Source organism: Schistocerca piceifrons, chromosome 4 (genome assembly GCF_021461385.2).
Source record: "Schistocerca piceifrons isolate TAMUIC-IGC-003096 chromosome 4, iqSchPice1.1, whole genome shotgun sequence".
Lineage (NCBI taxonomy): Eukaryota > Metazoa > Arthropoda > Insecta > Orthoptera > Acrididae > Schistocerca > Schistocerca piceifrons.
In genome coordinates, this window is record NC_060141.1 from 550530224 (window position 1) to 550556103 (window position 25880).

Here is a 25880-nt window from a genome sequence, read left to right on the forward strand (position 1 = left end):
GACGTATGATAAGCCTCAGATGTGGGCGTGGAATTGACAAAAATTAAGAATTATTGTAAAAATCAGATCGGAAGTGCAAGAACGACGCGAATGTCACTAGTGTCATCATTTCAATGTTCCCTGAAGTGTCTTCAGTGATCGACAAAGATGGCGGAACTGATACGTTAACTGTTTGTCCCCAGTATCTACGTGATTAATAATAATTCGCAATCCGAATACGAATCAAATATTGTGTTCCTCTTATTGAAGTAACATCTTCTAAAGAACATCACGTCAAAAATTTACAGTGAAAACACCATGATGGGAGCGACGAACTGAACCAATGTGCGCCGTCATGATACAGGCTAAAGAGAGCACATTACTGATAAGCTCCGGAAACAGTCAGCTTCGGTCGAAGACAACAAATCAACACAAACTTTCAACATAAAAAAATGGGATTCAGAATTTAACGACAAATATTGCATTTTGCAGTGTCTCTTATCGATATTTCTGAGTCAGACTGTAACAAAAATACAACAGCCACCCAACACAGGGCTAAATGTCAATTACACGCCTATAAAAAGTAAAAACGGCAGTTCTGTAATACATATTTAATATTCAATAATGATAACTTCATTTTCGCTTGGCTGTCGGCACCAGTATAACACCAACAATTTTATTCCAGTACTGTTACGTATGGTTTTCCGTGCCAACTTCATAACCAGTAACTGTAGTCACACTATAGAAGGAAGCTAATGGTTTAATGTCCCTTTGGTGATGTAGTCATTGGAGATGACGTTCAGTCTGGGGTTAAGGTTGGATATCGCTCTCCTTCTTTCCAAACGAATGTGTTGTCTTAATTGCCTTGAGCGATTTTGGGAAAACACGGAGAATCTTTATCCCAATGGCTGAACGAGAATTTAAACTGATGTACTGAATGAGAGCGCAATATCTCACTACTGCGCCACCTTACTCAAATGAGAGGATAAAGATACTGCCCGGCTAAGCGATGATTTAGCTGAACGGTTAAGTAATGATTTGCGGCTAGTAGATTCTGAAAGGGATTAAAATTCAGGCTGAAAAAATATCAACTGCAAAATTCGCTGATGACATTGCCATCCTCAGAGGAAACGAAAAGTAATTACAGGACATACTGAACGAAATGGTCTACTGAGCACAGAATATGGACTGAAACTAAACCAAAGACAGACGAAAGTGACAAGGAGCAGCAGAATTGACTTTAGAAGTAAAATTAGCATCACAATTGGTACCTCAAAGGAGCTATTTTGTGATTACGGAAGGGAGATATTCTGCTATCTTGGAAGCAAAAAAAAACGCGTAACGGACGAAGCAAGGAGGACGTAAAAAGTAGAACGGTATAGGCAAAGGGGCCATTCATGGTCAAAAGAAGTCTACTAGTATCAAATATTGGCCTTAATTTGAGGAAGAACTTCCTGAGAATGTACGTCTGGGGCACAGTGTATCGTGGGCTGTGGACGAAACTGAGAAGCAGAGAATCGGTTTGACATGTGGTGCTATAACGACGCTGAAATTGAAGTGTACTGATAAGAAACGAGGAAGTCCCCCACAGAATAGGCAAAGGTATAAATATGTGGAAAAAATTTCCAAGAAGAAGGGAAGGATGACAGAATATGTGTTAAGACGTTAGGGTTCAAAAATGGTTCAAATGGCTCTGAGCACTATGGGACTTAACTGCTGTGGTCATCAGTCCCCTAGAACTTAGAACTACTTAAACCTAACTAACCTACGGACATCACACACATCCATGCCCGAGGCAGGATTCGAACCTAGAACCGCACGGCCACTCCGGCCGGCCTAGACGTTAGGGAATAACTTACACGCTACTAGAGTGAGCTGTTGAGGATAAAAACTGTAGATGAAGACAGACATTGGGACATATCCAACAAATAATTAGTGAAGTTGGGTAAGTGCTAGTTTTAAATGAAGTGGTTGGATCAGGACAGGAATTCATGGTGAACCGCATCAGAAGACTGATTTTTAAAAAAATCTGATTTAAAAAGATCTGAAGATGAGATTGCATAGAATATCATATATCTTAAGAAATGTTATGTGTGGCTATTTGTAGTGTTACGATATTTTAGTAGTTTCGTGTTCCACACGAAGATACGCTATACAAATTTTATCAGAATGAGATTTTCACTCTGCAGCGGAGTGTGCGCTGATATGAAACTTCCTGGCAGATTGAAACTGTGTGCCCGACCGAGACTCGAACTCGGGACCTTTGCCTTTCGCGGGCAAGTGCTCTACCAGCTGAGATACCGAAGCACGACTCACGGCCGGTTCTCACAGCTTTACTTCTGCCAGTATCTCGTCTCCCACCTTCCAAACTTTACAGAAGCTCTCCTTTGGAAGGTGGGAAACGAGATACTGGCAGAAGTAAAGCTGTGAGAAGCGGCCGTGAGTCGTCCTTCGGTATCTCAGCTGGTAGAGCACTTGCCCGCGAAAGGCAAAGGTCCCGAGTTCGAGTCTCGGTCGGGCACACAGTTTTAATCTGCCATGAAGTTTCATAAATTTTATCAGTTTGCAACCCTAGGGAAGACCTGGCTGGCGTTGCTCATCCACTTCACGTGGTAGGTTTGCTCTCCTCCTCCGTGGTTGTCATTAGTAATAGGCAGTGACACCGACAATAAACAAGTTTCTCATATCAAATGAATGCCCAAGTCTTTAAAACCCGATAGCAATCGCATAGGAAAAGTTTCTAGAGCGTTATTCGCGCTGGCCACTATGCCTGAGCAGCGGATTGAGTGAACACTTCAAATATCGATTGATTGCCAACAAACTGAGGTTTATATTTCATTACACAACACGACCTGTGGTACTGAGGAAGACAAGACACGAATATGAATGTCAAAATACCTGGCTAATAGTAGGAGGGCTTTCAATAAGTAATGGGACACATTTTTTTCTGAAAGCAGGTCGATTTTATTCAGGATTTCAATACACCGTATTATTTGGCACTCTTTTGGCTACATAAGCCAGTTTTTGAACATACTCTCCGTTCAGTGCGACGGCCTTACGTCACTTTATTGGGGGGGCTCGTATGCCAACATGGTACCACTCTACTGGTCGACGTCGGAGATTTTATTGCTGCATCAATAAAATCCCCATCATCGACGCACTGTTCCCGTGGCTTGCATCCTAATTTGGGCCAAACTTACTGAAGAGAGGTGAGAGATCCTGGCTGTAGGGCACAACTTTGAGCAGCCCACGTGATGGTAGAGTGTCTCAGCATTACCAACAGACACGTCCGGTTGTGCAGCGAGGTGTTTGATTGAGATCCATCCATTACCTCCAATGAGGGTGTCAGCACGTTCCAACATTGAAGGAGTCACAGCTGTGTGCGGCCGGGCGGCACGAAGAAGACCAGACAGGTGCGCGCGACTTTGTTGAAATGATTACAGGCGCCATGCCCAACGATTCATCGTGCTTTTTCTCACTGCCAAATCTCCGAAGGCGCTCTGAAAGCGCCTGTAAATATCTGCGATGCTCTGTTTTTCCGCCAGAAGACACTCATTGACAGCTCTCTGCTTGGAACGCACCCCCCGTATTACCGCATCGAGAATAACTGCCAAGTAAATTGAGTAAGACATTCAAGATAATTGAATTCTGGGTGGACCAGTGTAGATGCAACACTGTAAAGATTAAAATGAGACAGTTGGATTATGTTTCAGCGTCCCGTAGAGAAAGAGGTCGTCACAGACGTGACACAGATTCGTAATGGGCAATCACGAAGGAGTCTGTCGTGGCCTTCGCCAATAAGAAGAATAAACGGCTCAGTTTACTGCGAGTGTGGTAGCAAAGGAGGGAGAGAGTGATGGCCCGGTGTGCACTTTGCACTTGCTTCGTGTGCGAAGCGCCCGAGGCGGCGGTCGCAGAACTCCTCCGGCTGACCCGGCCTCGTGACCCGCCAAGGACTTGGTGGCTGCTCGTGCGGCGAAAGTAGACGCCGGGCACCGTTTACCTGCCTGCCTGCCTGCGCACGAGCTAGCCGGCACTGTTGCCGAGACCCCACTAGACACGACTGTCGGCACCTGTTCGTCCTACAGATGTACAGAGCTATACGTCTACGGAAATCTGCTGCATGAGTAACATAAGACGTAAATACCACTCATGGTTTGGGCAGTCGATCTGTTCCGACTAGGGAAGGTGGTTATTGCTGAGACAATCAGTTTTCGATTATATCGTTTTTTTTCCACGCCATTTTAATCCGACTGTTGAAAAGCCTGAAAGTAATCGGTTCCTGAAATAACCTAATCTCTGTTTCTTATTCCTATTACACACATCAGAACTCCTGAAGATAGACGTTCACTGTGGATATTGTATCACAGACACAGTCCCTTTGACTGTTTAAAGATGTCACTAAACCCGCCCCACGACGTAAACAACCATATAAGAGCAACGCCTATTAGACGGAGGGGGTCCGACAGCCGATCAGTTCTAGTGATTCCACCAGGAAGGAAGTACACGGCTCGTGTTGTCTGTCTAGACGGTCAATACCGATGTGCGATCATGACTCCATTCTTACTTTGTGCCAGGAATAGCTCTCAACAAGGCAAGTGCCCAGGCGTCTCGGAGAGAACCAAAGCGGTTTTGTTCGGACGTGGAGGAGATACAGAGAGACAGGAACTGTAGACGACACGCTCAGGCGCCCTAGGGCTCCTACTGCAGTGGATGACCGCTACCTACGGGTTATGGCTCGGAGGAACCCTGACAGCAACACCACCATGTTAAATAATGCTTTTCGTGCAGCCACAGGACGTCCTGTTAAGACTCAAACTGTGCGCAATAGGCTGCATGATACCCAACTTCACTCCAGACGTCCATGGCGAGGTCCATCTTTGCAACCACGAGACCACGCAGCGCGGTACAAATGGGCCCAACAACATGTCGAATGGACCGCTCAGGTTTGGCATCACGTTCTCTTCACCGATGAGAGTCGCATATGCCTTCAACTAGACAATTGTCGGAGACGTGTTTGAAGGGAACCCGGTAACGCCGAACGCCTTAGACACACTGTCCAGCGAGTGCAGCAAGGTGGAGGTTCCCTGCTGTTTTGAGGTGGCATTGTGTGGGGCCGAGGTATGCCGTGGGTCGTCATGGAAGGCGCCTTAACGGCTCTACGATACGTGAATGCCGTCCTCCGATCGATAGTGCAACCGTATCAGCAGCATATTGGCCAGGCACTCGTCCTCATGGACGACAATTCGCGCCCCCATCGTGCACATCTTGTGAATGACTTGTTCTGGATAACGACACTGCTTGACTAGAGTGGCCAACATGTTCTCCAGACATTAACCCCATTGAACGTGCCTGGGATGGATTGAAAAGGGATGTTTATGGACGTCGTGACCCACCAACCACTGTGAGGGATCTACGCCGAATCGCCGTTGAGAAGTGGGACAATCTGGATCAACAGTGACTTGATGAACTTGTGGATAGTATGCCACGACGAATACAGGCATGTATCAATGCAAGAGAATGTGCTACTGGGTATTAGAGGTACCGGTGTGTGCAGCAATCTGGACCACCACCACTGGAGGTGTCGCTGTATGGTGGTACAACATGCAATGTGTGGTTTTCATGAGCAATAAAAATGGTGTAAATGATGCTTATGTTGATCTCTATTCAAATTTTCTGTACAGGTTCCGGAACTGTCGGAACTGAGGTGATGCAAAACTCTTTTTGATGTGTGTATTTTCCGTAATAAACGTAGTATTCGAAGAAAGACTGAAAAAAAATTGAGTCACTCAGTTTCAAGACAGATAGAATCTATTAAATTAAATAGGGAAATAAAAGGAAATTTAGTCTGACGACCTTTCGTTGGTCTTCTCAAAATTGATGAGTTTTTGAGTACTACAAAAAATCACCAGTATTCTGCTATTGATTCTAATTTTTTGAAACTCTGCTCACTAATCATGTTGTAGTCTGGGATCATACTACTATTTGGGTATTACGAATAGTCGGTGCTAAACGGTGGAAACTGAGGTTGAAGAATTCTATTTTTCGCGTGGTGTGTGGCGCCTTGTCACGGTTCGCGCGGCGGCCAGACACTGCCCGCAAAACCTGTATACTCGTCGCGTGCGCACGTAAGCCAGGACACACGGCAACAGGAAGTTCACTGTTTCAGTAATGCTATACCAATTTTTATTCCGTGTGTTGTTACTCGTTTCTGTCGGGCCGACTTGTTGAGCATTTGGTATAAACAACATCGTCTTTGTTACAAACCAATTATTACGCCAATTATTGCTTTTAAATCATGTGAAGCGTCTTCTGTTAGCCATTTTGTGGACTTTCATGATTCAATAAAATCCTATATCATTTCATCTACATCTACATCTACATACATACTCCGCAATCCATCATACGGTGCGTGGCGGAGGGTACCTCGTACCACAACTAGCATCCTCTCTCCCTGTTCCATTCTCAAACAGAACGAGGGAAAAATGACTGCCGAGATGCCTCTGTACGAGCCCTAATCTCTCTTATCTTTGTGGTCTTTTCGCGAAATGTAAGTTGGCGGCAGTGAAATTGTACTGCAGTCAGCCTCAGATGCTGGTTATCTAAATTTCCTCATTAGCGATTCACGAAAAGAACGCCTCCTTTCCTCTAGAGACTCCCACCTGAGTTCCTGAATCATTTCCGTAACACTCGCGTGGTGATCAAACCTACCAGTAACAAATCTAGCAGCCCGCCTCTGAATTGCTTCTATGTCCTCCCTCAATCCGACTTGATAGTGATACCAAACGCTCGAGCAGTACTCAAGAATAGGTCACACCAGCGTTCTATAAGCGATCTCCTTTACAGATGAACCACGTCTTCCCAAAATTCTACCAATTAACCGAAGACGACCATCCGCCTTCCCCACAACTGCCATTACGTGCTTGTCCCACTTCATATCGTTCTGCAATGTTACGCCCAAATATTTAATCGACGTGACTGTGTCAAGCGCTACACTACTAATGGAGTATTCAAACATTACAGGATTCTTTTTCCTATTCATCTGCATTAATTTACATTTATCTATATTTAGAGTTAGCTGCCATTCTTTACACCAATCACAAATCCCGTCCAAGTCATCTTGTATCCTCCTACAGTCACTCAACGATGACACCTTCCCGTACACCACAGCACCATCAGCAAACAGCCGCACATTGCTATCCACCCTATCCAAAAGATTATTTATGTAGATAGAAAACAACAGCAGACCTACCACATTTCCCTGGGGCACTCCAGATGATACCCTCACCTCCGATGAATACTCACCATCGAGGACAACATACTGGGTTCTATTACTTAAGAAGTCTTCGAGCCACTCACATATTTGGGAACCAATCCCACATGCTGGTACCTTAGTTAGGAGTCTGCAGTGGGGCACCGAGTCAAACGCTTTCCGGAAGCCAAGGAATGTGGCATCCGTCTGATATCCTTCATCCATGGTTCGCAAGATATCATGTGAAAAAAGGGCGAGTTGCGTTTCGCAGGAGCGATGCTTTCTAAAGCCGTGCTGATGCATGGACAGCAACTTCTCTGTCTCAAGCAAATTCATTATATTCGAACTGAGAATATGTTCGAAAGTCCTGCAATAAACCGATGTTAAGGATATTGGTCTGTAATTTTGAGGATCCATCCTTCTACCCTTCTTATATACAGGCGTCACCTGCACTTTTTTCCAGTCGCTCGGGACTTTATGTTGGGCAAGAGATTCGCTAAGTAAGGAGCCAGTGCAGTAGAGTACTCTCTGTAAAACCGAATTGGATTCCCATCAGGACCTGGCGATTTATTTATTTTCAACCCATTCAGCTGCTTTACAAACCCAGCGATATCTATCACTATGTCCTCCATACGGGAATCTGTACGAGACTCAAACGGCGGTATGTTTTCAAGTATTTTTGTCAATTTCTACCCCTCTACCTACATTATTCCGTGAAGTATTGACTACTCAAATGTTAACGGACCTTGGGTCATCTTGTACATTGTCAGAAATTTCTCCCTCAGACTAAATCTGTATTTGATGCTAGCAGACTGTAACGTTGAGGAATACTCTCTTTCTGTAGGCAAGTGTGCTTCTCATGTACTCATTGCTTTGTCCGCTGTGTGTTACGCTGCTTCCAAGTGAGCAGAATTTCATGACACCGCGTGCATTGTAGACTCCAAAAAATGGTTCAAATGGCTCTAAGCACTATGGGACTTAACATCTGAGGTCATCAGTCCCCTGGACTTAGAACTACTTAAAGCTAACTACGCTAAGGACATCACACACATCCATGTCCGAGGCAGGATTCGAACCTGCGACCGTAGCAGCAGCGCGTTTCCGGACTGAAGCGGCCACAGCGGCCGGCTGTAGACTCCATATATGATGTCACGTTTGTAGCCAATCTTATTCCTGCTACCCCGAGTATTTAGGTGTTACTTTAGTCTCGGACCATGTTCTGTACCCAGTAGACGGTTTATTTCAATCAACACATTCAAGAAATCCAGCAATGGCGTCAGTGTATGTCTTCTAGAACGTTCCACCCTGACCTTAAATCCCACTCCAACCTTTCAGTACGGATCTAGTTCTCCAGGTATCTTTACGAGCTGCGTTGCAGTGCGACAGCTGGCCGGAACAGCGTCAAACAGCTGAGGGACGTGGAGAGCGTATATATCGAGAGTGCGAGGCGAGCTGCGTGCTGCGAGCGCCTGGCGGCGTGGTCGCGTGTTGCGCAACGCGCAGAACGGGGCCACGTAGGCTCAAGACTCAACGCTCAAGACGGCGCGGCTCCACTGCGCTACGGATCCAGGCCGGCCCCACAGCCGGCGGCCGGACACCTCCCGCAAAACCCGCATGCTCGCCGCGAGCGCGACGTGATGTTATGTGGCGTGACGCAACACCGCCTACCGTCTGACCTCTCTCTCCGTCTCTGTGCACTATTACTCTCATCAATTCTCACACAATTTTCCATTTAAGTGCTTAGGAATCGATTAAAAAGGGAAAGCAATAACGTAATTCACGACTGCAGATAACGACGTTTACACACGTTAGCAGCGTATTCTCATTAGAAAGGAGCGAATGAAGTTGTAAACAGGAATCTTGTTACCTTCAACGTGATTTGAGTGTAGATACAACTATTTATGTTGTGGTCTTCGATCCGAAGATTTGTTTTATGCCGCTCTACACGCTAGTCTATGCCGTGCATGCCTCTTCATCTCTGTATAGCTACCGAAACATAAATCCACTTGAACCTACTTGCTGTATTCGAGGTTGGTCTTAGCTGTACATTTTACTTCCCAAATTTCACTCCCTTATCCAAATGGCTATTTCTTGATGCCTCAGGACATGTTCTGTCAACCGATCAGTTCCTTTAATGAGTTATTGTCACAAATTTCTTTTCTCCCCTGTCCGGTTCAGTATCTCTTCATTAGTTACTCCAGCCACCCTTCTAATCTTCAGCATTCTTCTCTAGCACCATACGTCAAAATCTCTTCTCGAGTGTGAAGTGCTTACTCTCCATATTTCGCTTTCGTAGAAGGCTTCACTCTGCATACACTACTGACCATTAAAATCGCTACACCACGAAGATGACGTGCTACAGACGCGAAATTTAACCGACAAGACGAAGATGCTGTGATATGCAAATGATTAGCTTTTCAGACCATTCACACAAGGTTGGCGCCGGTGGCGACACCTACAACATGCTGACATGTGGAAAGTTTCCAACCGATTTCCCTTACACAAACAGCAGTTGACCGGCGTTGCGTGGTGAAACGTTGTTGTGATGCCTCGTATAAGGAGGAGAAATGCGTACCATCAAGTTTCCGGCTTTGATAAAGATCGGATTGTAGCCTATCGTGATTGCAGTTTATCGTATTGCGACATTGCTGCTCGCGTTGGTCGAGATCCAGTGACTGTTAGCAGAATATGGAATCGGTGGGTTCAGGAGGGTAATACGGAACGCCGTACTGGATCCTAGCAGTCGAGATGACAGGCATCTTATCCGCATGGCTGTAACGGATCGTGCAGCCACGTCTCGATCCCTGAGTCAACAGATGGGGACGTTTACAAGACAATAACCATCTCCACGAACAGTTCCGCGACGTTTGCAGCAGCATGGACTATCAGCTCGGAGACCATGGCTGCGGTTACCCTTGACGCTGCATCACAGACAGGAGTGCCTGCGTTGGTGTACTCAACGACGAACCTGGGTGCACGAATGGCAAAACGTCATTTTTTCGGATGAATCCAGGTTCTGTGTACAGCATCATGATGGTCGCATCCGTGTTTGGCGACATCGTGGTGAAAGCACATTGGAAGTGTGTATTCGTCATCGCCATACTGGCGTATCACCCGGCGTGATGGTATGGGGTGCCATTGGTTACACGTCTCGGTCACTTCTTGTTCGCATTGACGGCACTTTGAACACATTTCAGATGTGTTACGACCCGTGGCTTTACCCTTCATTCGATCCCTGCGAAACCCTACATTTCAGCAGGATAATTCACGAGCGCATGTTGCAGGTCCTGTACGGGCCTTTCTGGATACACAAAATGTTCGACTGCTGCCCTGGCCAGCACACTCTCCAGACCTCTCACCAATTGAAAACGTCTGGTCAATGGTAGCCGAGCAACTGGCTCCTCACAATACGCCAGTCACTACGCTTGATGAACTGTGGTATCGTGTTGAAGCTGCATGGGTAGTTGTACCTGTACACACCATCTAAGCTCTGTTTGACTCAATGTCCAGGCGTATCAAGGCCGTTATTACGGCAGAGGTGGATGTTTTGGGTACTGATTTCTCAGGATCTATGCACTCATATTGTATGAAAATGTAATCACATGTCAGTTCTGGTGTAATATATTTGTCCAATGAATACCCGTTTATCATCTGCATTTATTTTTGGTGTAGCAATTTTAATGGTCAGTAGTGTATTTTCAGCAAAGATTTTCTAGCACCTAAATTTACACTTAAGACCCAAAGTAACTGGTACACCTGCCTAATGTCGTGTAGGGGCCCGTGAGCACGCAGAAGTGCCGCAACACGACGTGGCATGGACTTGACTAATGTCTGAAGTAATGCTGGAGGGAAATGACACCATGAAACCCGCCAGGCTGTCCATAAATCCGTAAGAGTACGAGGGGGTAGAGATCTCTTATGAACAGCATGTTGCAGGGCATCCCAGATATGCTCAATAATGTTCATTTCTGGGGAGTCTGGAGGCCAGCGGAAGTGTTTAAACTCAGAAGAGTGTCTCTGGAGGCACTGGACGCGTGGGGTGATGGCCCGGCATTGAAACCTGCTGCAGTTCCGGAAAGGTTACACCTCTGTAACGCTGAACGATTATCTTCAGTCGTCGTTGGCCCTGTTCTGGCAGGATCTTTTGCCGCAGCGATGTCGGAGGTTTGATGTTTTACCGGATTCCTGATATTCACGGTTCACTCGTGAAACGGTCATACGGGAAAATCCCCACTTCATCACTACCTTTGAGATGGTGTGTCCCATCGCTCGTTCGCCGACTACAACATCGCCTTCAAACTCACTCGTGATAACCGACAATTGCAGCAGAAGTAACCGATTTAACAACTGCGCCAGACACTTGTTGTCTATATAGGTGTTGTCGACCGTAGTGTCGTATTCTCTTTACATATGTCTGTTTTTGAGTAAGCATGCTTATACCAGTTTCTTTAACACTTTGGTGTATATTCGCTGTTTGCAAGTTTCTCCATTTCAGAAACTGTTTTCTTGCTTTTTTCAGGTTGTGTTTTATATCCTCTCTATTTTCAATTTACCATCTTCTGTGCGGATGCACAAACAGTGCCCGAATTCTTACGGGAATCGGTTAAGCCGCGACTAATGAGTGTAATAGGCAGGGGCCCTAAGAATATAGTGCGGGACAGTAAGTTGGGAATGTGGGTCACACAGGAGACGTGCCAGAGATGTCCCTGCAGTCGCACTATCCTCTCTGTCCTTGGTGGCTCAGACGGAGAGAGCGTCTGCCGTGTAAGGAGGAGATACTGGGTTCGAGTCCCGGTCGGGGCACACATTTTCAACTGTCCCCTTTGACGTATATCAACGCTTGTTTGCAGCTATATGTCCGAAGGAACAGATACCATATTTATATGTATACAGAGGGGACCAAAAAATGCATCCACTGTTTAAAAGTCCATAACAGGCAAACTAATTGACGGAGTTGTCTCATCTTTGGTAGTGTAATAATTTGTAGTTCCGACAATCACGACGCAAGCGTTATATTGCGCTGTTTTGTTCTGTCAGATGACAGGCGCCAGATAGTCAGTGTTTTGTTCTTAATTGCATCTAGTTACTCGAGTAAACATGGCTGGAGCAAAGCTTACATTCGACGGAAGGAAGTCAGTTTTGAAGTACGAAAACATTAATAAGGTTCAACGGCAATGGCGAAATGAGTATAAAATAGAGCCACCGACACGTTTAACGATTCGTCGCATTCGGGACAAATTTGAAGCCGTAGGCTATGTTAAAGATGTACACAAAGAAAGATCTGGACGACCTGTAACAGTAACAAGTCCAGCTAACTCCCGTCGTGTGTTACAACATTTCACTCGCTCACCACAGAAGTCTATGAGACAGCGTGCCCTTGAAACTGGAGTGAGTCGCTCAAGTGTTCGGCGAATTTTGAAGACAGCAAAGTGGAATGGAGTACTGCGAGTAGTTTACTAACATGGTGCGCAACGACAAAGAGTTTGTAGAGATAATTGTGTGGTCTGATGAGGCACAGTTCAAACTCAGTGGTACAGTAAATCACCACAATTGCATCTGCTGGGCCGCCGAAAATCCGAACGTCCATGTAGACAAAGCCGTGAATTTGCCAGGAGTAAATGTGTGGTGTGGGTTGTCTTGCCGGGGCTTGATTGGGCCATTCTTCTTTGACGGCACAGTTACCGTTGAGCTGTACCTTCAGAAGTTTCAGACATCCATTCTACCTGCCTTCCGAGACGAAAGAGTTTACTTTCAACAAGATGGTGCCCCAGCCCACTACCAAAATCGTGTTAGGGCGTATCTCGACGAAAATCTACCAGGAAGATGGATAGGCCGTAGAGGTGCTGTGGAGTATTTACCACGTTCAAAAATGGTTCAAACGGCTCTGAGCATTATGGGACTTAGCTGCTGTGGTCATCAGTCCCCTAGAACTTAGAACTACTTAAACCTAACTAACCTAAGGACATCACACACATCCATGCCCGAGGCAGGATTCGAACCTTTGACCGTAGCGGTCGCGCGGTTCCAGACTGTAGCACCTAGAACCGCTCTGCCACCCCGGCCGGCTATCCACCACGTTCCCCAGGCCTAACTCCTCTGGACTTTTACCTGTGGGAAACACTAAAGGACGTCTTTTGTCAACAAAAGCCACACACATTGGATGAACTTCGAGAATCCATCGTACAATCATGTGCAAATATCCAACTGAACACGTTGCTGTCAGTAGGTCGTGCTGCAGTTCGGCTGCATCGTTTGTGTGAGGATGTTAATGGTGACCATTTCGAACACCTACAGTGATATCTTTAAGTTGGACTTTAAGCTACACTTTCACAAAAAATGAGACAACTCCGTCAGTTAGTTTGCAAGTTATGGACTTTTCAACAGTGGATACATTTTTTGGACCCCTCTGTGTAATTCACATTAGACTACAGTGCGTGTTCTGGGCAGGCGACTGCGTGACAACAGGTGCTGTCTTACAACTGAAGCACTCTTTTACCACTAAGGTGTCGCTTCGTCACCTCGGTCCCACCGTGGGCTGTGAACAGTAGGTGTTGCAAGGCGCCCGCTGCATACCGGACACGCGCGCCTACTCCGGCCGATGAGGTTGGACGGAGGCTGCCCCCAGTGACTGCGGCGCTCGCAGATCCGGGAGGCGCGGACAGAGAGCCGCCCCCACGTCACGGCCGGCCTTCTTCGGCCACATCGGTCTACCCGCCGAATCGTGCGCCGTCAGTCACTGCCGAGGACGCACAGGCGCTCCACTTCTCGGCTGCTCCACATCACGCTCTCCTGTCTTCCTCTGGACGTGCACGAGGCCGGGTGTCAGCTCGAGGGGCGAGTGATTGATACTGCAACGCGTAAAGGACGCCCGAGAGGCTCTACCCGTACTAGTAAACCAGTCTCACAGTAGATACCGCGTCCACTCCTAGTGGAAGGCGTTTGGCAGGGCGGGACACGGCCTGCCTAGGAGGGTGAAACCTGCCTACTTCTCAGGCGCAACATTCCTACGGTCCGACTACAGAAAGGGCGCCAACCATACGGACTAAGTTACGCAGCCGTCTTACGTCTCACAAATAATTCCCAAGTGGAGGTGCATCCGCTAAACATGAATGTTGACAGGCGTACCGCTCTACTCAGCAGGCAGTGCCTCGAGACAGTATTAGTACAGGTTCGCGACGAGTGTCTCAGGTCTCATCTACACCGCTAATAAGACCCAAACGGGGCATTATACAAGTGATCTTAGTTATTGTTCGCTGGATTTAGGACTATGCCAAAGTTTGAACACGCATAAGCTCGATCTTAGCCAACGGCCTTGCCGCAGTGGTAACACCGGTTCCCGTCAGTTCACCGAAGTTAAGCACTGTCGGGCTGGGGCTAGCACTTGGATGGGTGACCATACGGTCTGCCGAGCGCTGTTGGCAAGCGGGGTGCACTCAGCCCTTGTGACGCAAACTGACGATCTACTTGATTGAGAAGTAGCGGTCCCGGTCTCGTACACGTCTCGCGTTGCCGGGAGAGCGGTGTGCTAACCACTTGCCGGCCGTTGTGGCCGAGCGGTTCTAGGCGCTTCAGTCTGGAATTGCGCAATCGCTACGGTCGCAAGTTCGAATCCTGCCTCGGGCATGGATGTGTGTGCTGTCCTTAGGTTGTTGTTGTTGTTGTTGTTGTGATCTTCAGTCCTGAGACTGGTTTGATGCAGCTCTCCATGCTACTCTATCCTGTGAAAGCTTCTTCATCTCCCAGTACTTACTGCAACCTACATCCTTCTGAATCTGCTTAGTGTATTCATCTCTTCGTCTCCCTCTACGAGTTTTACCCTCCAAGCTGCCCTCCAATGCTAAATTTGTGATCCCTTGATGCCTCAGAACATGTCCTATAAACCGATCCCTTCTTCTAGTCAAGTTGTGCCACAAACTCCTCTTCTCCTCAACACTATTCAGTACCTCCTCATTAGTTATGTGATCTACCCATCTAATCTTCAGCATTCTTCTGTAGCACCACATTTTGAAAGCTTCTATTCTCTTCTTGCCTAAACTATTTATCGTCCACGTTTCACTTCCATACATGGCTACACTCCATACAAATACTTTCAGAAACGACTTCCTGACACTTAAATCTACACTCGATGTTAACAAATTTCCCTTCTTCAGAAACGCTTTCCTTGCCATTGCCAGTCTACATTTTATATCCTCTCTACCTCGACCATCATCAGTTATTTTGCTCCCCAAATAGCAGAACTCCTTTACTACTTTAAGTGTCTCATTTCCTAATCTAATTCCCTCAGCATCACTCGACTTAATTCGACTACATTCCATTATCCTCGTTTTGCTTTTGTTGGTGTTCATCTTATATCCTCCTTTCAAGACACTGTCCATGCCGTTCAACTACTCTTCCAAGTCGGCGAACCTCAAAGTTGTTATTTCTTCTCCATGGATTTTAATACCTACTCTGAATTTTTCTTTTGTTTCCTTTACTGCTTGCTCAATATACAGGTTGAATAACATCGGGGAGAGGCTACAACCCAGTCTCACTCCCTTCTCAACCACTGCTTCCCTTTCATGTCCCTCGACTCCTTTCATGTCCCTTAGGTTAGTAAGGTTTAAGTAGCTGGAAGTTCTAGGGGACTGATGACCTCAGATGTTAAGTCTCATAATGCTCAGAGCTATTTATGAGCTAACCACATGCCCCTCCATATCCGTATCCAGTGACGCCTATGGGCTGAGGTTGACACGGCGGCCGGTCGGTTCCGTTGGGCCCTCCAAGGCCTGTTCGGACGGAGTTTAGTTTAGTTTTAAGCTCAATCTTCACACTCCAGCTAAATAAATTGTTGTAAAATACTGTTAATCTTTTTCCCACGTATTTTTGACATAGCTGTTGCCTGACACTATTTGGCTATGTGGCGATTGTGTATATTGCAAGCAGACTACCTCATGAAAGCATTATGTTTGACTCCAGGTGCACTTGGTGAACGGAACAGGCATGTTTCAGACCCAATTTCTTCTACTTTAGATCAACACCTTAAATGGTACGCTTCGCTGTGAGAGCCCCGAAAGAAGATTCATATCGTTGAGAGGTGTACCTGATCGGCTAGCACAAACTGTGACTAGTATAACACAGTAACTAATACAGGATGGCAAATGTTCAACAGACATTAAAGTATGAGCAAACTACTTATCAGATACAGTCAGCAGTACTAATTGTTCGCTGATGACGCTGTTGCTTACAGGTGAATGGTAATGCTAATAATAATAATAATAATAATTGTTGTATCCTAGCCAGTAATGCCAACCGAGCCCGCTGCCAAAAGGTTGGCAGCATCAAAGTCCGGACGCCGTCCGCATAAGCAGCGCCAGCGATACAGGAAATCGCCGCAAGTCTGCGCGCGCCACCGCTGGCTTCTGGCCTCTTAAGCGCTGGAGTCGTGAGCGCTAGGGCAGTTCTGTATTCGCCGCTCAGTTGTATACTCGCCACCGAATTGTGTACTTGCTAGTCAGTTGTGTGTTCATCGCAGCAGAGTTGTTGTTTGTCGTCAGCCGACGCTGACCTAGCCGCTTCGACTCGAACTAGACAGATTTCTGTAGACACCGAGTTCACTACTGTGTTACTGTATCTTCATTAATAAAAGATAAGTACCGACCTTTATTTAATATGAGTGTTCGGGTTTTCATCTTTCTGTTCACTGTTCCAGCGGACCGGTCGGCCCGCTATTAAAAGTGTGGCGGTGACTTCGTAAGCCCTTTCTACAGCCAAGTGTTTGTCGCTACGAACACCGCCACAAAAATAATAACAATAATTTCGTGTGGGTTAATGGCCGGGTGCTAGTGTCACAATTGGACAGTCCTTCGGCGACTTTTGTGTCCCTGATGTAAACTAGTTATCCAACCGGGAAGGGAGATCTGAAGTTCTATATGGAATACGAACCACGTGTTGCGCCTGAGGACTCTTCACAACGTGGGAAGGTAAAGGGTGGACTAAAAGCTGACTAAAAATTTCCGTTGTCCGACCAGGATCCGATCCTGCGACCACTCGGTTTGCAGGCAGCTGCTTTAATAGTACAGCATCAGGCCCAACACATAAGTACTGTCGCAGGACCATCGTAATGAAATGAAAATGAAGTACCTAGAATCTTCTCTTTGTTTATAGGACGGTAGTTCTCTTCAAATGTAAATAGACTGAAGAAATAACCAAACGAAGAGAAAGAACCAGACAGTAGATATCGATGGAACTACAGGCGCTTGAGAGGTCTTTATAGCTCTTTGGAAGATGTACCCTGCTTGACAGTTGCTAAGGAACAGAGATTCTGATGGACAAGAATAATCACAGACAATGATGGACGACATGAAACAAGGTACATACATAATAAAGTTGCAGTAGTTCATTTATAACGAAAAATGGTACAGATTTCACTACTTGGGAAAGAAGGATGATAGATGTAAATGACGTTCATGTTTGACACAGGCTGGTTTCCCTATGTAAAGGTCGATATTGGACTGTTAGTAAGGAATAAGCCCTCCTTGGCGACTAACGCACATTTTTGCAACTGTTATTCGTGCTGGCTAACAAACTGCTGAGAAGATTGGGGGATATTGCCCCTCTCCACTCTGAAGGCGGTTTCCAGTTCTTACACTGTTCCGGAAAGGGACGTTCGTTGAGAAACACGTCTGCTAAGAGCATCCCAGACATGCTCTTTAGGGTTTAGGCCCGAAGAGTACGCAGGAAATTCCATAAGTTCAATTTCTTCACTTTCTAGTGTGTCCGACACCGCAGCTGTCCTGTGTGGGCGGACATTGCCGTCCATAAACAGAAAGACGAGACCTACCGCACCGCTAAACAGACGAACATGATCCAGAATAATCTCCCTGCAATACCACTGAGCTGTAACGGTATCACAATGGCGTTCAGTAACATTCTGAGGTGCGTAACGTGTTCCTTCTCCCCCCCCCCCCTCCCCTCCCCCCCTCCCTCTCTCCCTCTCACTCTCATGGCCAGAATCATTTTCCACAGTGCAGACTATCGTGAAGTTGAAGTGGTATGCATTTAACAGGCTTCCGAGCAAACAAACCGGCCGCGAAATGCTAACAGTTGCAATGTCTGAACCAATCTGCCTCGGTGTGATTGTACGTTCTCGCGTGTAGGACTACGTATCGATCCTGTTGCGGTGTGGTTGTTCGCCTACGACCACGGGTATGTTTTCACGTAGCATTTCCACCTTCAGTGGCCATTTTTTAATCGCCTTAGGCTCACACATTACTGTAGCCACAGTAGTGACACTTTGACTGGCTTCGAGCCGCCAAACTGCTCGTCTATGTTCGTAAGCACTCAAATTATGTCTTGCAGACATGTCGCGATACCACACTGAGCGCGTACTAGACTGTTCCACAACCACCTTCCTCAAACACCGTACTGCATGAACTGCCGAATGCTTACAGAGCGTTCGTGGACAGGCTTCGCTGCAGCTAACGCGTCCTGCCATTTCCTACTGCTAACATAGATTCGGTGATCCGTAGCAACTGTTCGCTGTACTTGACAGTTGATAAGGAGTAACTGAACTTGCTAACTAACAATTGGGGGTTGTTAGCAAGTGTCCGTTATTCCTTAGCAGTTGTCAAGTTGTGTATTACCTGTATCAAAATACCTCAAACAAAGGAACATTATAAATGCTCAGAGAATTCAAATGGGAACCTTTGGGAGAAATGCAACGCCGATTTGCTAAATTTAAGAAACGGATATTGCTTGCATTGAATGGGAAGATAGGTAATGACCTGTCGACGACAGAGTCATTAGAGTTTGAGTACAACATCGGACAGAGGAAGGACAGGGAATGAAATCGGCCGAGACCCATCACGGCATTAGCCTTAAGGGGGGTAGGACGTCAAACGGGCCGTCTTGGAGCAGGAGAGGCACCACAGGACATTTTAATTTCCACTCTCTATACTTTTACGAATAAATTCATAAAACTTTGTCAGCATGACCAGGAAGGATTAAGGATTCACAATCACAGCAGTGGAAGTTAAAAAAAATTTACATGTGAAAGTTCATCATTTTTTTCACTTCTATTGGCTGGTTTGTTGCTTGCTATAGGTACACGTTTCTTCATACGTAAGAGAGATTCTTCGATGAACAGCATATAAACCATACTTACAGGTGTATGAAACTCTAGAAATTATTTAATTTATGAAAAAATGGGTGTGCTGTTATATTTTAAGCTACATGTTCAGAAAAAATTCTAATTTTATAGTTAATTATCTCAATTTTTACCACAGTTTTTAATAGATTTGGAAAATTTTAGAGTTTCATTCACCTGTAAGTATGGTTGTGCAAAATTCATCGACGAATCTCCCTTACTTATGAAGAAAAGTGTAGCTATAGCAACAAATGCAGCCAATGGTAAGTGAGAAAAAGGTGAAATACAAATGTCAAAAAAATAAATTATTTTCTTATATTTTTGAACTTCCACCGCTACAAATGTAAATACTGAATCCTTTCTGGTCATTCTGAGAAAGTTTTATGAATTTATTTTTAAAAGTGTAGACAGTGAAAATTAAAATGTCCTGTGGTGCCTCTCCTGTTCCAAGTGGGCCCGTTTGACGTCCTACCCCCCTTAAGCGATTTCGGGAAATCACGGAAAACATAAATCTGAATCGCCGTCGTCCCCAACAGGAGTCCAGTGTCTTACCACTCCACTACCGCTCCCGGTTTACACCGACAACTCGCTCAGAGACTGCTGAAAATGCGATAAGAGAGATTTTGACGCATGACGAATGGGACGGTGTACACCAGTATCAACCATATCAGCGCCACAGTGGTTGGCAGAGTATACATGTAAACATCTTTCACTCCATGGAGTGCATTACCAGATACCCTTTCACTTAATGTGCTATACTGCTGTCCTAATTGGACGTTACTGGTAGCGGGCCGATCGTGTTGTTTGTTGCGAGACACTCACCCAGAGGACGCCGTCCTTGGACTGCAGGCAGACGTCGCCAGGCGTAACGCCGGGCCAGTGTCCACTCGCAGCCACCGCCGCCGCCGCCGCCACCCCCGCCGTCCCGACGCCGGGCCTCTTGCCGAGCGGCGCCGCGGGCTGCGGCCTGCACACGCCCCCGACGCCGACGCCAGCACCGGCGTCCGGGCGCGCCGACAGCAGCTTCTCCCGCGACGACGACATCGACTTCGCAGAACAGCGTTCCCCACACACCAGCCTGTTGCAGAAATCGCTATCAAAAATCTTTTTTTTTCAAAAAACAGACATAATGTCTGATGGGATAACCGCAATCAGTGGTTTTATAATGTGACTTATAATCCGTTTTGAGCGCATAAAATGTTTATTCACATGACCGGTTTCGGTTCCTCTAGAACCATCTTCAGATCTGCAATTTCGGTTACAGGAGTAAGCCGTCCACACACGGATTATTCCTGCAACCGAAATTGCAGATCTGGAGATGGTTCTAGAGGAACCGAAACCGGTCATGTGAATAAACATTTCATGCAATCAAGACGGATTATAAGCAACATTATAAAATATTTTTGCTAAAGTTGCCACATCGAACCCTCTTCGCAAAATTACTGAATATGTTGTAAGACGTGTATATTTCTATTGTCTATTGTCAAACCACAATTTATGAAAGATGTTTGTATTTTATTAATAGAATTAAGTAGGAATGACTAATATTTGTCATGCTGGAAATAATTGTGGTAGCAGGGAATGTCTGCACCAAAGTATTGTTGGCAAGAGAGACCGCAAATTGATATTTTAAAAAGGGCGGGAGAGATCGCGTATGGATACATTTTAAGAAAAGAGCGGGAATGACCGCGCAATGATACATTTTGTTATGGTAGCAGGGACTGTCTGCACCAGACAGCATTGTTGGCAGGAGAGACGGCACTTGAGCGTTCGTAGGAAGTCAGTAGTAAGCGAGATGTGAAGCGAGTTGGTAGTAAGTCTGAAGCGTGAGGTTGAGAGGAGCAGTGTGCCTGCCAGCCACCAGCTATGATTTACAAGAGATTATAAACGGATGTACAGAGACAACAGTTAACTATTATCATAAGAGGAACTAACATTAATGAACTATTTTCTTTGAGAAACTAGAGGCCACTGAAGGTATGTTTGCGCAATGCTAGTTGTAAGATTATTGTAAAAAGTAAGTCCCATTTGAACGTTTGTAAAATCATTTCATTCAGAATATAATTAATTTTTGCCAGCAATGTTGCAATTACTGATTATAATCCATCCCAAAAACCATCAACGTAAAACTTTGCAAAAATTTTATTGTTGTCAAGAAAAAGTGTAACTGTGAATTACGTAACTTCAGTCAAATTAATTATAGAATAATGTCAGCTTTGCTATTGAAGAATAACGTCAGCTTTGGTAATAAATACAGCCACTTCTTATAACAGCCCACCAGCAGTTAATAGAGTATAGTAAAACATAGTAAGTATATTCATGTCGCAGTTCGATGTAGCAGTCAGATGGCGATCCAGTAACAGTAAAAAAGGTAAGGAACAGTTTTGAGTTATTGCAGATAACGACTGAGGGCCACGACGACGACACATTCTATGTTTCGTCGAAATAATCAGAAAATCGCTTTTAATAAGCAGCAATTAAATTTGTATGCGAAGATTGAGAAAGAGAATAAATTTCAAAGGGAAGATTTCATTTGTTATTATTAAGCAATAGATATAAATCCTAAGGAAAGGTTTCATAGATTATTGTAGAAGGGAAAGTTGCGTAAGAAAAAAAAGAGATACAGAGGCGACGGGAAGGTTTCAATGTTTTTTTTTCTTGTTTCATAAAGATTAATCCAATTTCGTAATATACAGAGGGGTCCAAAAAACTGCATCCACTGTTTAAAAGTCCATAACTAGCAAACTAATTAACGGAGTTGTCTCATCTTTGGTAGTGTAATAATTTGTAGCTCCGGCAATCGCCACACAAGCGTTGTATTGCGCTGTTTTGTTCTGTCAGATGACAGGCGCCAGATAGTGTTTTGTTCTTAGTTGCATCTAGTTACTCGAGTAAACATGGCTGGAGCAAGGCTTACATTCGATGGAAGGAAGTCAGTTTTGAAGTACGAAAACATTAATAAGGTTCAACGGCAATGGCGAAATGAGTATCAAACAGAGCCACCGACACGTTTAACGATTCGTCGCGTTCGAGACAAATTTGAAGCCGTAGGCTGTGTTAAAGATGTACACAAAGAAAAATCTGGACGACCTGTAACAATAACAAGTCCAGCTAACTCCCGTCGTGTGTTACAACATTTCACTCGCTCAACACAGAAGTCTATGAGACAGCGTGCCCGTGAAACTGGAGTGATTCGCTCAAGTGTTCGGCGAATTTTGAAGACAGCAAAGTGGAAGTGCTACATCCCACGATTGCTACACGCAATGAACGAGGACGACCCAGATCGTAGAATGGAGTACTGAGAGTGGTTTACTAACATGGTGCGCAACGATGAAGAGTTTGCAGAGATGATTGTGTGGTCTGATGAGGCACAGTTCAAACTCAGTGCACAGTAAATCGCCACAATTGCATCTACTGGGCCGCCGCAAATCCGAACGTCCATGTATACAAAGCCGTGAATTTGCCAGGAGTAAATGTGTGGTGTGGGTTGTCTTGCCGGGGCTTGAGTGGGCCATTCTTCTTTGACGGCATAGTTACCGGTGAGGTGTACCTTCAGAAGCTTCAGACATCCATTTTACCTGCCATCCGAGACTTTTATGAAGACGCATGAGTGTACTTTCAACAAGATGGTGCCCCAACCCACTACCAAAATCGTTTTATGGCATATCTCAACGAAAACGTACCAAGAAGATGGATAGGCCGTAGAGGTGCTGTGGAGTATCCACCACTTTCCCCAGACCTAACTCCTCTGGACTTTTACCTGTAGGGAAAACCAAAGGACGTCGTTTATCGACAAAAGCCACGCACATTGGATGAACTTCGAGAATCCATCGTACATTCATGTGCAAATATCCAACTGAACACGTCGCAGTCAGTAGTTCGTCCTGCAGTTCGGCGGCATCGTTTGTGTGTGGATGTTAATGGTGACCATTTCGAACACCTATAGTGATATCTTTAAGTTGGACTATAAGCTACACTTTCACCAAAGATGAGACAACTCCGTCAATTAGTTTGCAAGTTATGGACTTTTCAACAGTGGACACATTTTTTGGACCCCTCTGTATATCTGCTACACGATTTGAGGTAGAAACTGGAGGTGTATTTTAACTTACGCATAGGACCACAAGATTTTTCTTTTCAAAAGAATCGTCTTTAAATTACAGGTCGTTGATTTGTGCACGAGAAACTGGCGCCCGACATTGTCCCAGATGTGTTCCATCGGGCTCAGGTCTGGCGAATCAACATCGCTGTCGTGATCCTCTAAGCACCGTGCCACGATCTGGCCTTGTGACACAGAAATGCCATCGTCGTGAGGGTGACACCAAGTGTGCTGGGTTGGATATGCTCTGTAGTTATGTTCACGTAGTCAAAAGCTGTAATGGTGTCTTCTATTCCTATCAAATGCCCATAGAAACCCCGGTGAATATCCCCATTAACTAACACTATCCCCACTGGAATGCGCCTGTGGCGCGAAGCTAGTTTGGAGCACCCGTTCGCGTGGCTCTGAGCACTATGCTACTTAACTTCTGAGGTCATCACTCGCCTAGAACTTAGAACTAATTAAACCTAACTAACCTAAGGTCATCACACACATCCACGCCCGAGGCAGGATTCGAACCTGCGACCTTAGCAGTCGCGCGGTTCCAGACTGTAGCGCCTAGAACCGCATGGCCACTCCGGCCGGCCCCGTTCGCATGACTGATGGCCTATTCGGACACGCCATCAACCTGGTGTAACAATGACGTATATTCATCCGAAAAAGTGACACTCTTTTTTTGATCCACGGCCTCAATCTCGATGATACCGTCACCACTTCAGTCGTAGTTCGAGATGTCGTTGGGTCAACATGAGAATACGTAAAAGCTGTCAGCTGTGGAACCCTCTGCTTAACAATGCATACACTGGACGGTATGCTCTGAAACACACCTGGACCATCATTTTACACTGTAGGCAGGTCTCAGATCTACCAGAGACCGCCGCTTATCATTATTTACAGTGTGACCAAATCTCCGACTGCCACGTTCCGTGATGAGGCGTGTACGTCCCACACTTCGTCTCTTACTCTATTTTCAGCCGCTCGAAACATTCATATTTCTTTACGTACTACACGAATATGTAATAAAAAATGGAGGTTCCTATTAAAAAAACGCAGTTGATATCTATTTGACCTATGGCAGCGCCATCTAGCGGGCCAACCATAGATCCATCTGGTTTCCCCCTTCAAGCTAGACAAGTTTCGTTCGTTGTCGTTTTTTCGTTTGACGCTTATTTCGTGAGATATTTGGCCCGGTCACGATCAATAGGCCACCCTGTATACAGGGTGTTACAAAAAGGTACGGCCGAACTTTCAGGAAACATTCCTCACACACAAAGAAAGAAAATATGTTATGTGGACATGTGTCCGGAAACGCTTACTTTCCATGTTAGAGCTGATTTTATTACTTCTCTTCAAATCACATTAATCATGGAATGGAAACGCACGGCAACAGAACGTACCAGCGTGACTTCAAACTCTTTGTTACAGGAAATATTCAAATTGTCCTCCGTTAGCGAGGATACATGCATCCACCCTCCGTCGCATGGAATCCCTGATGTGCTGATGCAGCCCTGGAGAATGGCGTATTGTATCACATCTGTCCACAATACGAGCACGAAGAGTCTCTACATTTGGTACCGGGGTTGCGTAGACAAGAGCTTTCAAATGCCCCCATAAATGAAAGTCAAGAGGGTTGAGGTCAGGAGAGCGTGGAGGCCAGGGAATTGGTCCGCCTCTACCAATCCATCGGGCGAATCTGTTGTTGAGAAGCGTACGAACACTTCGGCTGATATGTGCAGGAGCTCCATCGTGCATGAACCACATGTTGTGTCGTACTTGTAAAGGCACATGTTCTAGCAGCACAGGTAGAGTATCCCGTATGAAATCATGATAACGTGCTCCATTGAGCGTAGGTGGAAGAACATGGGGCCCAATCAAGACATCACCAACAATGCCTGGCCAAACGTTCACAGAAAATCTGTGTTGATGACGTGATTGCACAATTGCGTGCGGATTCTCGTCAGCCCACACATGTTGATTGTGAAAATTTACAATTTGATCACGTTGGAATGAAGCCTCATCCGTGAAGAGAACATTTGCACTGAAATGAGGATTGACACATTGTTGGATGAACCATTCTCAGAACTGTACCCGTGGAGGCCAATCAGCTGCTGATAGTGCCTGCACACGCTGTACATGGTACGAAAACAACTGGTTCTGCCGTAGCACTCTCCATACAGTGACGTGGTCAGCGTTACCTTGTACAGCAGCAACTTCTCTGACGCTGACATCAGGTTTATCGTGAACTGCACGAAGAATTGCCTCGTCCATTGCAGGGTCCTCGTCGTTCTAGGTCTTCCCCAGTCGCGAGTCACAGGCTGGAATGTTCCGTGCTCCCTAAGACGCCGATCAATTGCTTCGAACTTCTTCCTGTCGGGACACCTTCGTTCTGAAAATCTGTCTCGATACAAACGTACCGCGCCACGGCT

General features: G+C 45.8%; 1 protein-coding gene and 1 pseudogene across 1 annotated transcript in view; one reads left to right on the forward strand and one right to left on the reverse strand.

Moving 5' to 3' along the window:
• Positions 1–25880, reverse strand: part of LOC124795999 (protein FAM117B-like) — a 387013-nt gene that overhangs the window by 104406 nt on the left and 256727 nt on the right. Inside the window, exons 6-7 of the mRNA XM_047260081.1 lie at positions 20354–20433; positions 20178–20266 (exon numbers count right to left, since the gene is read on the reverse strand). Of these exons, the coding sequence (XP_047116037.1) occupies positions 20178–20266; positions 20354–20433 (169 nt within the window). The remainder of the gene's footprint in view (positions 1–20177; positions 20267–20353; positions 20434–25880) is intronic.
• Positions 14534–14652, forward strand: LOC124796822 (annotated as a pseudogene).